General features: G+C 40.5%; 1 protein-coding gene across 4 annotated transcripts in view; it reads left to right on the plus strand.

The window, feature by feature from the left end:
• Positions 1 to 12,693, plus strand: part of ENPP2 (ectonucleotide pyrophosphatase/phosphodiesterase 2) — a 101,709-nt gene that overhangs the window by 46,856 nt on the left and 42,160 nt on the right. For all 4 annotated transcript variants that reach the window (XM_045004711.1, XM_045004712.1, XM_045004713.1 and 1 more), the window contains exons 5-8: positions 231 to 291; positions 2,451 to 2,548; positions 3,422 to 3,501; positions 4,585 to 4,704. In XM_045004711.1, the coding sequence (XP_044860646.1) occupies positions 231 to 291; positions 2,451 to 2,548; positions 3,422 to 3,501; positions 4,585 to 4,704 (359 nt within the window). The remainder of the gene's footprint in view (positions 1 to 230; positions 292 to 2,450; positions 2,549 to 3,421; positions 3,502 to 4,584; positions 4,705 to 12,693) is intronic.

Raw genomic sequence — 12,693 nt, forward strand, 5'->3', positions numbered from 1 at the left:
TTAAACAGATGCTAATTTGTACTTCCGATGTTCTTGTTGAACATTGGTATGTAATCAGCACATTCATACTATTGCCTAGGAGAGCAATGGGCGTAAAAACATGTTGCTCACAAAGTATGACAGTATGACCTGTTTTGTGGCATGTGGGTGGGTTTTTTTTGGTAGTCTGGTACAATTTGTAACTGTATTGACAATTGTTCTAAAAAATGATGACATTCCTTTCCATGTAGGAGAGACTCACTGGGTGGATGATGACTGTGAAGAGATAAAATCTCCTGAATGCCCAGCTGGGTAAGTGCATTTTATTTTGAAGTTGTGGGGAAGACGTGTTAAAAGAGCTGACTAAATCGTAGCCACTGGCTATAGGTTGATAAACTTTCCCACTTCACTTACTTATGTATGCATCTGAACCAATACCCAATTAATTTAGTGGAAGTCTTTCCTTTGACTTCAATAAGCATTGGATCAGACCTGATACGAGCACCCTTCAGGCCAATTTTCTTTAAACATTACATCCAAAGTTACCTGTCTTATACGGTATTTAAAAACAAATAAGTTTCAGTGGTGCTGAAAGCCAGTGAAACTGTAAAGCTGGTGTCCCCAAACTTTTTACTTCACTCTCTCCCCTCCCAGAGCTGGGACCAGGAGCAGGGCTGTGGTTCTGGGACAGGGGACTTGAAGAGGGGCGAAGGGGCCTACAGCCAGGACCCTGAGCATGGGGCCCTGCGTAAAACCTGCAGCACCCCCCGCACCCGTAGTTCCCACGCTTATGATTAGATTCTGAAACTTAACTGATTTAGACCATGATTCAGCAAGATATTTAAGCATGTGAATAGTTTTAAGCATGTGTGTAGTCTCATTGAGCCCAATGGGACTGTTTCAGGCACAGCGGAAAGTCCCTAAAAGTGTGGGGGCCACCGGCGCCCGAACTGTGGCCCTGCCCCCATGCTGCCCCTTCTCTCTGAGGCCCTACCCTCTCCTTCTGTCGCTCCTCCTTCTGGCCAGTATAATATGAGAGGGATGGACCCCTGTTCTGGCATCCCTGGACTTTTCACATGTTTAAAAGTAAGCATGTGCTTAGGTAACTTGCTGAATCGAGGTCTAAATTTAGATGTAGCTATCTAAATAAGGGGGCTCTTTCACAGAAATACCGAGCATCCACAGCTCCTATTTATTTAAGTGAGAGCTATGGGAGCTTAAGACTTTAGGTACCTAAGAATGAGTTCACTGTGGATACCTAATATTGGGCACCCACGTTTGAAGAAGTTGCTCTCCCTGCCTCTGCATTAGCTTTGGGATACTTATACATCCTGGCTGTGCTTGCATCTCAAGAGTAGCAATGTGGCTCTTTGTTCTACAAAAGAATAACAAAATGAGTACTCCTCTTCTTTACCGTGTTAGAGCAGCTGGTCTCTCTTGCATGCTGTATTGCATGGGCGCCAGGTTTGTAAAATTTTTGGTGGTGCCCAGCCAGAACAGGTCCAAGCAGAGCTGTCCCATCCATAGGATGGACCTGGGCAACTGCTCTAGGCCCCATGCTTCAGGGGACGTGGGGTCCAGGGCAGCCTGGGGGATTAGCGGGAGGCCGGGCACCAGCAGCATTGAGCAATTTGGCCCCAGCTCGCCCTGCCAGCTCCTGGCATTGCTTGGGGGAGGGGGTGGAAGCCGGAAAGAGGCAGGGTGGGGGTGGAAGCTTTGGGGAAGGAGTGGAATGGGGGGAAGGGGTGGAGTGGGGGTGGGAAGCGGTGGGGTGGAGTGTTCTGGGGCTGGGTTGCTTGCTGCTGCCAAGCCCCCCGCTAACCCTCCAGGCCGCCCTGAACCCTGTGTCTCCCAGAAGCGCGGGGGGCCCCCCAAAGCATGGGGCTTGGAGTGGTTGTCCCAGTCTGTCCTATAGACGGGATGGCTCTGAAAATATAACCCAAACATAGGTGGAGCTGGGCCCACATTCCTGAACATTGATGGAGCCCGGGCACCACGGGCCCATATAACTCGCCGCCTATGGCTGTATGTGGACATTAAATGTCCTGTGACCCTTGCTCTTTACAAAAACAGAAAAGATTTGTGCTTGTGGTCTGTGTGTTTTTTTTTCTTTTTTTTTCTTCTAATTGCAATTATATGTGTGTAAAAATGTATGTATTTGACCATATTCCTCTTATCCAACCCTTTGTACATAACTTACCTTCTTAGATTGAAAGCTCTTCTGGACAGGGACCTTGTCTTTTATGGGCCTTTATAGTACCAGCACAATAGGATCGTGAGCCTGATTTTGGGCTTCTGGGTGTTACTGAAATATAAATATTACTAACTATACTGATCTACTAACTCTAAAATTTATAGACTTCTAACTGTTGTAGTATTTAAAGCTCTCATTAGTCTATTTCGTATGCTCATTCAGTTAGTTTTTGAAATACTCCTTTCAACTCTTGGTATGTTAACATACTCTGTTTCAGTTTTGTTCGCCCTCCTTTGATCATCTTCTCTGTCGATGGCTTCCGTGCATCATACATGAAGAAAGGGAGTAAGGTCATGCCCAACATTGAAAAACTAAGTAAGTAAATCTGTTTTATTAGAACAAACAAACAGGGCAATCTCTTGTTCTCATATTGTTTTCATTGTTTATATAGCACCATAAACCAACAAGGTGTTGGGCAGTAGAAGAGCTGCATCAAACACAGCTGGCTTTCTGGCCCAAAGGTCTAACAATCTAAAGGCCTATTCTTATTCCCAATGAAGTCAAATGGCAAAAGTCCCATTGGCTTAAATGGTGCGCAATTTGATTAGGCCTGAAAGAGACAGGCTGGAGCAGTGCAGAACAATAATATAAGAATGGCAGAAATGCATTGTTTTTTTGGGAGAGTCTCCCAGAACAGGTGCAGTTTTTTTGTTTTTTGTTTTGTTAGCTAAACAAACCTGATCTTGAATTCAACACGTGTAGCAGCAACTGTATACACTACTGTATGTGAATAGCAAGTCTGGTGAAAATTTCCCTGTGACAACTCTGGAATTATGGTTTCAGACTGATTAATACCGTGTGTTTGTCACCTGAAACTAGCATGAATTTTCTGGAGTTACTTTACTGCTAAAATGGGCAAATTTGGAGTGAAAATGATCTGAAGGACTAATTAAAAGGGAAGCACTTCTTTCTTTCAATCTACCTAGTTTTATACATCTATAGCCAAACTATTTCTCCATCTTTTTGTATGAGAGAAAGTGGTGTCATGTTTTAGGCCATGCGTGTCTATTTAAGACATGTGCTTTAGCATTTTGGACTCTGTGCTTAAGCCATAGAGTCGTGTTTGTTTAAATAGGTTCAAACATGTTTCTTGGTATTTGTTAATTAAGCAAAGGTCTTCCTATCTTTCTGCCTTCAGTGTATGATAGTCCCACTTTTTAATACTTGTATTTTCTGTTGTACTTTCAGGATCTTGTGGAACACATTCTCCCTATATGAGACCTGTATATCCTACAAAAACCTTCCCTAACTTGTACACCCTGGCTACTGTAAGTCTTTGAGGGGGATTTCTTGAATATAATTAAAAGGACTTGCACATCACTTACAAACTTGGGAATTGTGAGGGAGGAATTTTTTTAATAAAAACTGGTTAACGTGGTCAGTAACTTTTTTGTATTTAATTTTCTTTTTTCAAATGGAGTGGGGGAAGCATCAAAGTACTTTAAGATTCTTAGATAAAGTATGCAGTATAAATGCAAAGCATTTATTATAGCCTGCTGCTTTTTTTTTCCTGTCCGCTCCTGTAATGAAGTGATTCGTACTCCTATTCTGTAACTACAGCTTACAGTTCTTATGGAAATAAATCACAAGAACAGACCCTCAGTTGATGTAAATCTGGTGGTGGTGGTGGTGTTTTTCCCACTGAAATTAAGTCAGTGGAACGATGCACATTTACACCAGCTTATTATCTGGCCCACATATTTGATAATAGCCCTGGTCTGAGTGCAGGGCTATGAACCAGGAACTCCTGTGTGCTAATGACAACTTTGGCATTAATTCCCACTGTGGCTTTGGATGCAAGTCATTTAGCTGACTTGCCTCAGGTCCTTCTTTTTTATGCTAGGAATAATACTTACTCATCTGTCAGGAGTGCTCAGGAATAAGTTACACTTGCTAAGCAATCTGAAGGTAAAACATGATGAAATTTAAATGCTAACTATATTATTTATTTATTAATTATTGTCACCAAAGGATCACTGACTGTCACCAGAATATTTTACAAAGATGAACTGAAAGTACTACTTTAAAAGATCTTTCTATTACTTATTTTCTTACTTAAATGGCAAAAATGTATTTCACCCAGTATGAAAAAACTTTAATGTAGCTAACTGCTGAAGTACCTATGCTTTAAGACAAGATCAGGGTATGCAAATTATCTCATACTGCTTTAATGAATATCTAAGGTACTAGACATATTTTTATCTTAAAACTAAAATCTCTTAATTCAGGTGAAGATTACAGGCATACCCAGTTTCCTTTCTTAAAGAATTTACTGGTATTTGTGGATAACTCTGCACAACTGCATTTTACATGTACTAAAGGTTCACTAATTAATCTACTTTTGCACAAAGGGACTCTATCCTGAATCACATGGAATTGTTGGCAATTCAATGTATGACCCTGTATTTGATGCCAGCTTCAGTCTTCGAGGGCGAGAGAAATTCAATCACAGATGGTGGGGAGGTCAACCAGTAAGTTTCAGACTTTTTTTTCCCCTCCTCTGCTTTGGAATACAGCCAATAATAGTAGCAATAAAAGTACATCTGTGAACAATTTTAACCTAATCTCCTGACATCTGGCCCAGCTTCTGTCATTTTAATGTAACTTTTGAGTTGGCTCTCGCTTTTCAGAATAGTAAAACCATTGATTATGCAACATGGCTCTTGCTGATAAGTATGAACTAGATGTAGTTAGAAATATCTTGTTTTAGGCAGCACAGTTTAACTCAAATCAGTATATTTTCAGAGTGTGGCGCATGTCCAAAGTATATGTAATTCTGCCTCAGTGTAGGGGAATGGACTAGAAAAGTGATACTAAGACTGAGGCTCGTGAGCCACATGTGGCTTTTTAATGTGTCTCCTGTGGCTCTTTGCAGCATGTGATATTAAAACACTGTGTGATTTAATTATTAACCACTCGGGGTACTATGTTCCAAAATAACACTTGGTCAGTCATTTTTCTGTGAGAATAATATTGTGTGTCTATATGTGTATGTGTATAAAATAATAAATGAAATAATGAATTTACACTATTGTGACTCTCTTGGGAATGTTGATAGCAACTTTTGCTCCTGAACTACTGAGGTCTGAGTATCCTTGGACTAAATCTCTCGATGTCCCTTCTGGCCATACAGTTCTATGATTTTTATAGTGTTTCCCTTTAATTTACACATTACAAGTTTGTCAGGTTTTAGTTCTGTTATAAACACACACACACACACACACACACACAGAATTAGATAAAAACATACAACCTTCCAACAAGAGTATAACACAGTGCTACTTTTATTTCTTAGAATTCAGAACGATAATACACAAGACCCCAGAATCAGAGAGAGAGTGAACAGGCTGCTCCCTAAGGCAGTGAGACAAAACTGATCTTGCTTACCTTTAAATGGACTTTTATTTCAGATTAGCAGTCGTGTTAGTCTGTATCTGCAAAAAGAACAGGAGTACTTGTGGCACCTTTAGAGACTAACAAATTTATTTGAGCTGAAGAAGTGGGCTGTAACCCACGAAAGCTTATGCTCAAATAAATTTGTTCGTCTCTAAGGTGCCACAAGTACGCATGTTCTTTTTATTTCAGACTGGCTCTGCTTTCACACTTTTCTACAGAGCCCTCTGGCCTGTGAGCAGGACCAGGAAACCCCTCCCCCAACTTTAAAAGTGATGATTTGCAAGTCCAACCCAGTCCTCAATACACTACAAGAGGGTGTGTGTGTGTGTGTGTGTGTGTGAGTGACTGACAAAACGTAACATCTCACACACACATTCTACGAATGTTAAGACCAAAGGGACAGTTATCATCACCTACTCTGACCTCCTGCATAACACTTCCCTGAATTAATTCATGCGCCAGTTGAACAAGATCATATCTCCCAAGAAAAACATCGGATCTTGAATTTTAAACTAGCCTTGGACCTTTACCCTGGGCCAATAGTTCTTCAGCAGTAAGGCTGTAGTTTTCAAAGGGCCCTCAAAGCAGTTATTTTGCATTGAAATTCAATGAGAATTAGGTGCCATATAAATATTTGCCACCACTTTTTTTTTATTCCAAAATGGGAAAAATGTAAAAGACAGGGCCTGGCTTCATACAGTGTTTGAATATGAAAGACCACTTAAGTGCTGTAGATTGACTTAGCACTGTAGATGCCACATCACCTGCTGTGTCGAGTGGGATATACCGGCTAGTTCTTGCAAATGTGTCCCAGAATATTGTTACTGGCAATAAAAAGTGGCTGAAGACTCGAGTCTAAACACAGGGCCGTGAGAAATGGTAGTGACATGATTATGGGGGAGTTATGGAACAACTAATGTCCTGACTGAGTTAAACTCTCAAGCCATGGCTACACTTGCAAATTTGCAGTGCTGCAGCAGGGTGTGAAAACACACCCTCTCCAGCGCTGCAAATTGCGGCGCTGCAAAGCGCCAGTGTGGTCAAAGCCCCAGCGCTGGGAGCGCGGCTCCCAGCGCTGTACGTTATTCCCCACAGGGAGGTGGAGTACGGACAGCGCTGGGAGAGCTCTCTCCCAGCGCTGGCGCTTTGACTACACTTAGCGCTTCAAAGCGCTGCAGTGGACACTGAAATAATGTGATTGGTCTAGAGAAGTTTTAAAAAAAAAAAAAAAAGCATGAATAAAATAAAATAAATTGAAAGCCTAACTGGAAAAATGCAAGTTAATATATAAGGGAGGGAAAACCCCAAACCACAGATACTCAATGAGGGAGGAGAGGCTTGTGAAAGCAGTAACCCTGACAGAGACCCAGCAGTGGAGAGGGTGAAAATAAGATGGCCAAAATAACCCAAATGACTCTTAATCTACATGTACAAAGGCATTACATAAGCAGGGCGGAAGGGACCCTTTCTGCCTGCCACTGGTGAGGTCACCAGAATATCAAATACAGTTTTGGATACCTCAGAGTTTAATCTTTTTAGCAAATTCAAGGAAATTTAGAGAGCAGCCAGCAAAATACAAATGGAGAAAGGTGTTGCTGAGGAAAGATATTCTACAACTCTATATAAGTAAAAAGTATTCTATAGCTTAGTCCTGCTCCCACCCAGAGTCAGCCTACTGCATTCTCTAAATATCCGGTGGACGTAAAACTCAATGAGGGAGCTGAATTGTTCAAGGTGGTAGAGTGAAATTAGGAATAAGATAAAGAAAAACTAAATATGTATGTCAGGGCAAGCTTCCTGAGCATTACATGCTTTAGATTATGGCATTATGGGGCAGGGTGACTTGAATTGTGTATGGTTCAGAAATAACCTATTCTGGCTGGAATGGTAGGGTAGAGAATTGGCTCAATGCAGCCTTTGGATGATTGTGTAATAATTATCATTAAAAAGTTCACATTAGAGATCAGCATCTCATGGGAACACACACAGATCACCCTGTGAAATCAGTGGGATTTAGCAGATAACTCGTCTCTTATTTCCAAGGGAGTATTTATCGGAAGGTAACTTGAGGGCATGTAAAAAAGAAAAACTATGCAAGTTTTTGTAAATACTTCAGGGCATACAGTAAGTAGCATTTAAAACCTGATCATGTGAATTCAGCAACTAGTTCTCAGAGTACTGAAAACAAGATTTTATTATTATTATTATTATTTATTAAAAAGGTGGCACATGGTACCATCTGTGTGCAAATAAAATCTGTTTTACCCCTAGCTGATATCCACATAGAAATAGTGGGCATCTGGGCCAGCGGTCTCAAAGGAGGAACTAAAAAACTGATTCTTGATGCTCGCAGTTCCCTTCTCAGTGTTTTGACCTCTAGTCTAACCATAAGAACAAATCTAAAATGTCTCTTAACCAGTAATCAAAGCCATACTCATTGTTGAAAATACTGGTCAGATGGTGTATTTTTCTTGTGTAGAATAGTTTATATGGTCTATCAACCATGAAAATCACACATAGCCTTGTCAGTAGACCAGTCCCTTCCCTCGTCAACCAATGCGTCTGCTACACTACAGGAATAAGTTGTCTAAAAAATCGAATAGAAATGGGTAATAAAAATGAAAAGTGTGCTGGATCTCCAGGACCGATGGCAGGATTTTGTCATGGGCCAGAGAAATTTGCCACTGTTTTGGAGCCTCTCTTGGGAGAGGATAAACCCTTCTGGATGATTTATAATCTTAAAAGCTTCATTTTCAGTGTACAGCACTGATCTTTTTTTAATGAAGCTCAAAATCTTCATTCAATGCCAAATCTGATTTGTAGAAGTTTTTAAACTTCCTGTTTTTCAAGCGTAAACTCAAATGGGTGAATACCATTTATCCTGCAGTGAAGGAATCAGTAGGCCCATGCTTTCTTCCAAAAAAGGCATTGTATTTTTCCAACTTTTTGTCCACTAACTTTTAAATCATGGCTGTATTAAAAAACGCAGTACACCGCATAGGCTCTTTTTTGTAGCGTTTCTGGCCATTAGCCTGGATTTGTCCCCTGTGTCATGGCTGGCTGGCTTTTTCTGACGTTTTACTTTCACTTTAAATTGAGACTGGAAGCATTTAACAATTCTTGGGTTGTGTGTTTTTAACTTGAAGTAAGAGTTCAAAAGGGCCTGGTGAGAAGCCCTGAACTGTGCTGCTGGCCAGCTGAGGCTCCAAAAGGAACATCATGTTCCTAAACCGCCTCCTTACTCTTAGCTGCTGTATATTAATGAGTCACTGAAATACATGTTGTGTCTTAATGCTATGTTTATATTCCCTAGACATTAGGCTCAAGTACTACACAGATTAGAAATGTCAGTTTCAGGGGTATATAGCACTTCCTACATCTAAGCAATCTCTATTTTTGAAACAAATCAGATTTGCCTGTTTAATAGGAATATGTTGTATTGGCTATCAAAGGATCAAGCTCAGGCTAGCAGGGACTGGGAGTATGGAGGCAGCTGGAATATTCCCTGAGGGAATAAAGAGATCATAGTTGACTCAAATAGTCTCTTGCAACCAACCTAGGAACAGTATTGATAAAAGGAGAGAGATGGGGATCTGCAGGAAGCTGCATCCAGCCTTTCTATTTTAAAAGGACTGTCAATCGTTTAAAATATTTTCCTGTTACTTCATGGTCAATAGGGGGAAAATGGATATCCATAAGAATTTAATTCCATAAGCAACTTTTTTTGGCTTTACATTGGCAAATCCACCCTGTTTGTCTGACCCTGTCTCAGCCAATTACTAGGTATTAGCTTTCTGGCACCAAAAACATCTGACTGTGCCAGAGGGCAATTGTGCTAAACTACTCTTAGTCACATAATTATCTCAGTCAGATAAAGGGTGCATGGTAGGGAAGGGGTTAATGTATATTTTACCTTTTGGTAGTAGATACATATGAAACAGCTCTGGTTTTAATTCTACATAGTTGTACCAAATTTGAATGCATTTATTTACTTCAGAAACCCTGTAAGTTACTGCGCAATATCCCCCCACCCCTCGCAGCCCGTTTCTTAATGAGAAAGGGATTTCCCACCCAGGCTTTGCCTCTCCTCAACCACAGATGGTGTATACAGTACCTCTGCTTCTGACCAGAATTTCCCTCCTTGGCCAGCCTGCAGAAGAAGTGTTTGCACAGTGATCCCACAAGAGCCAAAATGCAGTGCATTTACTTTATATTGGCCTTGGCCTAGGATTTGCCTCTGCTTGTTCTTTCATAATGCAACAAATACTGGGCAAGCTTTATGAAGCGATTTGGAACTTATTTTTCCACAAGAGATTAAAAGTAGATAGATGTTGCGCTTTGCTGGCTTTCACAATCTAGTCCAGGAGCCATGCCAACTGATTTTCCTTGTAATAATGTACGTACACAAAGGAAGTGTTGTCTAGCAGTTTGACCAGGAGACCGGGAGTTCTGAGGGCTCCTAGGTTCTGTTCCTGGGTGCTGCCACTGATATCTTGTGTAACGTTGAACAAGTCGCGTAACCTCTTTGTGTCTACCTCTTAATAAAAGGAAAAGAGGTATTTAATTCAGAGGTATTTAAAGGCATTAAAGTATTTTGCATGTTTACAGTGTCATATTATCTTCTCAGCTGGATTTGGGTCCTGGCTGTTGCACTAGAGCTGAATATTTGGGTCCTTAATACAACAGACTTTTCTGCACTGGAGAAATTTAAACATACTCTAATTCTTGTGATATACAGTAATAGGGAATACTGGATAATGTTGGAATGTTGTTCCTCTCCCCTCTGTGCTAGTAGGGCACTTTAATATTGTAGACCTACTATAGTTTGCAATACAGGCTGTGGTGTGGTGTGATATAAGGTACATGCATGTTACATAATATGGTTTCCACTAGCAGCTAAAACTGATGTATTTACATATAGCAAATAAATGACTTAAACTCACAAATGGTGCTGACCTTGCAAAACCAAACACAGCAAACTTTGGGATAACTGACCTGAACAAACATGCTAGCCAGAGAGGATTGTAAAATACATTTAAATTTATAGGTACATTACAGGAACTTTGAGGTTTATATAACTTTAAAGTTGTGACACGAACCAGCAAGGGAGGACGTTCAAAGATAACCCTTATGCTTCGTCCTCAACTCTTGCTGTTCTGGAGGGAGGGAGGGAGGGATAGGATGTCTGCCTTATTTTTGTTGTCAATTGGCATTTAGGATAAAATCATTTGTAATGTCCATTTAATTATATTATGTTATCCATTGGGGGGGGGGGAGGGGAAATTATATCCTGTTCTTTCAGGGCAATGAATTCAGTCTAATATGTCTGCTTCAATACTAAACTTGGTTTGGTGTTTAATATTAAACTCCGCATCTATATGATGACCATGCAATCTCCCCTTCAGATGCCCTGAAATATTGCATCCAACTTTTTGTTGTTGTGGATCTGGGCATGAAATTGCATGACAGAAAGCTTTTTCCTTTTAGTTCTACAAAAAATAAACCAAAGTAGTTTTTCAGATGATCCTATAATATTTTATTGTCGGTGTAGCACAGAGCTAAATTTATGTTACAACGTCGTGACGGTAGTCTGCCAAGGATAAGAAACTGATTGAGACCCTCTTCCCTTTCCATAAGGAGTCAGTTCAAATATTGACTGTATAGGTAGTTCGTCTTTAATGACTTCTGAGTGCTCGTTGTTTGAGGAGGAGTTGGACTAATTTCAGATCTACTGAGTCCATGTTCCAATACCAATATAATTGGTGAGACTGCAATGTTAGGTAGGCATGGAGGCAGAACTAGTTTCTCCGTGATAGGACAGGTTGCTCGAGTACAGTGTGGGGAAGCTTGTACTGCCACTGCCCCTGCTACCTTTGTATCTATTCACAGAACAGTTATAATGTAGACGATTTAACTCTGCTGGGTTGTCTCTTGTCACATCTTAAACTCGGTCCTGTAAGGCTGTTAAATGTAGAAGTCCCATGGACTTCAGTGGGCGTCTCTCACACACAGGGTTTTCAGAACCAGGCTTCACGTGAGCATAACACTGAAAAGTAGACAGGTCTTGTGCATTAAGTCTCCTATTCCAAGCAATTCAGCAGGACTTTTGTAAAGAAGCTGGGCAGAGGATCAGAATTAAAACCAACTATCAACCTCTCAGCTAATATGCAGGATGCCTTGCCAAAGTGTGCCAGTCTTAATCATTAGTCTGTCAAAGCTACTTGGTCAGAAGGAGGGCGTCTCTCTTGGTGCATGTGCTTAGAATCACTACCTAGAAATAGACAAGGTCATGGTTAGATTCAGCAGTAATCATAGTTAGGTTTGGTAAAAAAAACTTTTAGCTACTGTTGGAGGACTTGATCTTTATTTTCTGGCCAACAATAGGCAGGTATAACCACTTGCTTTGGACTGTAAATAAACAGTAAAGAAAAAAAAATGAGAAATAAGGTTTGGAGGCATTGTGGGTGCAGGCATCAACTATGGAGCTTTTCAAGGGGAGAAAAATGAATTGAAAGGAGGAGTGAAGCTGCTTATTAATATCATTGTGTAATGAGAACAACAATATACCTAGGTTAAATGTTTAACAGTAGTCTCCAATATAAAAATCTCCATTGTCATAGCACTTCAACACTTCATTAAATTAGTTCAGTTAAGACTAAAGTAAGATGTGTGCAGAAAACGCAGGATGTGGCTGTGGAATAATTCATGCACGGGCAACCATCTTTAAGATCAGGATGAACATATATTGACACAGAAGGTTCAGAGTTAAGAAAGGTATTTTCTAATACATGGCCATTGGGAACTATTTCTTGTTCAGCCAAAGTGTGGTTGGTTGGTATATTAATAAATAAATCTTCCAAGCAGGTATCTAGTTTGAGTAACACATTTTTGACAGAAGTTTGCTAAATTAGTGTTCTCCTAGTTTTGATCAGAAAGAGGCCAAGATGGGATATTGCTGTCCTTTGATGGCTACAATGGCTAGAAATGCTTCATGTAGGTCACACAGCTACATCACTTCCTGTTAGAGTAATAATGGAGATTTAAGGTGAAATGGAAGAAAAGTG

Source organism: Mauremys mutica, chromosome 2 (genome assembly GCF_020497125.1).
Source record: "Mauremys mutica isolate MM-2020 ecotype Southern chromosome 2, ASM2049712v1, whole genome shotgun sequence".
NCBI lineage: Eukaryota > Metazoa > Chordata > Testudines > Geoemydidae > Mauremys > Mauremys mutica.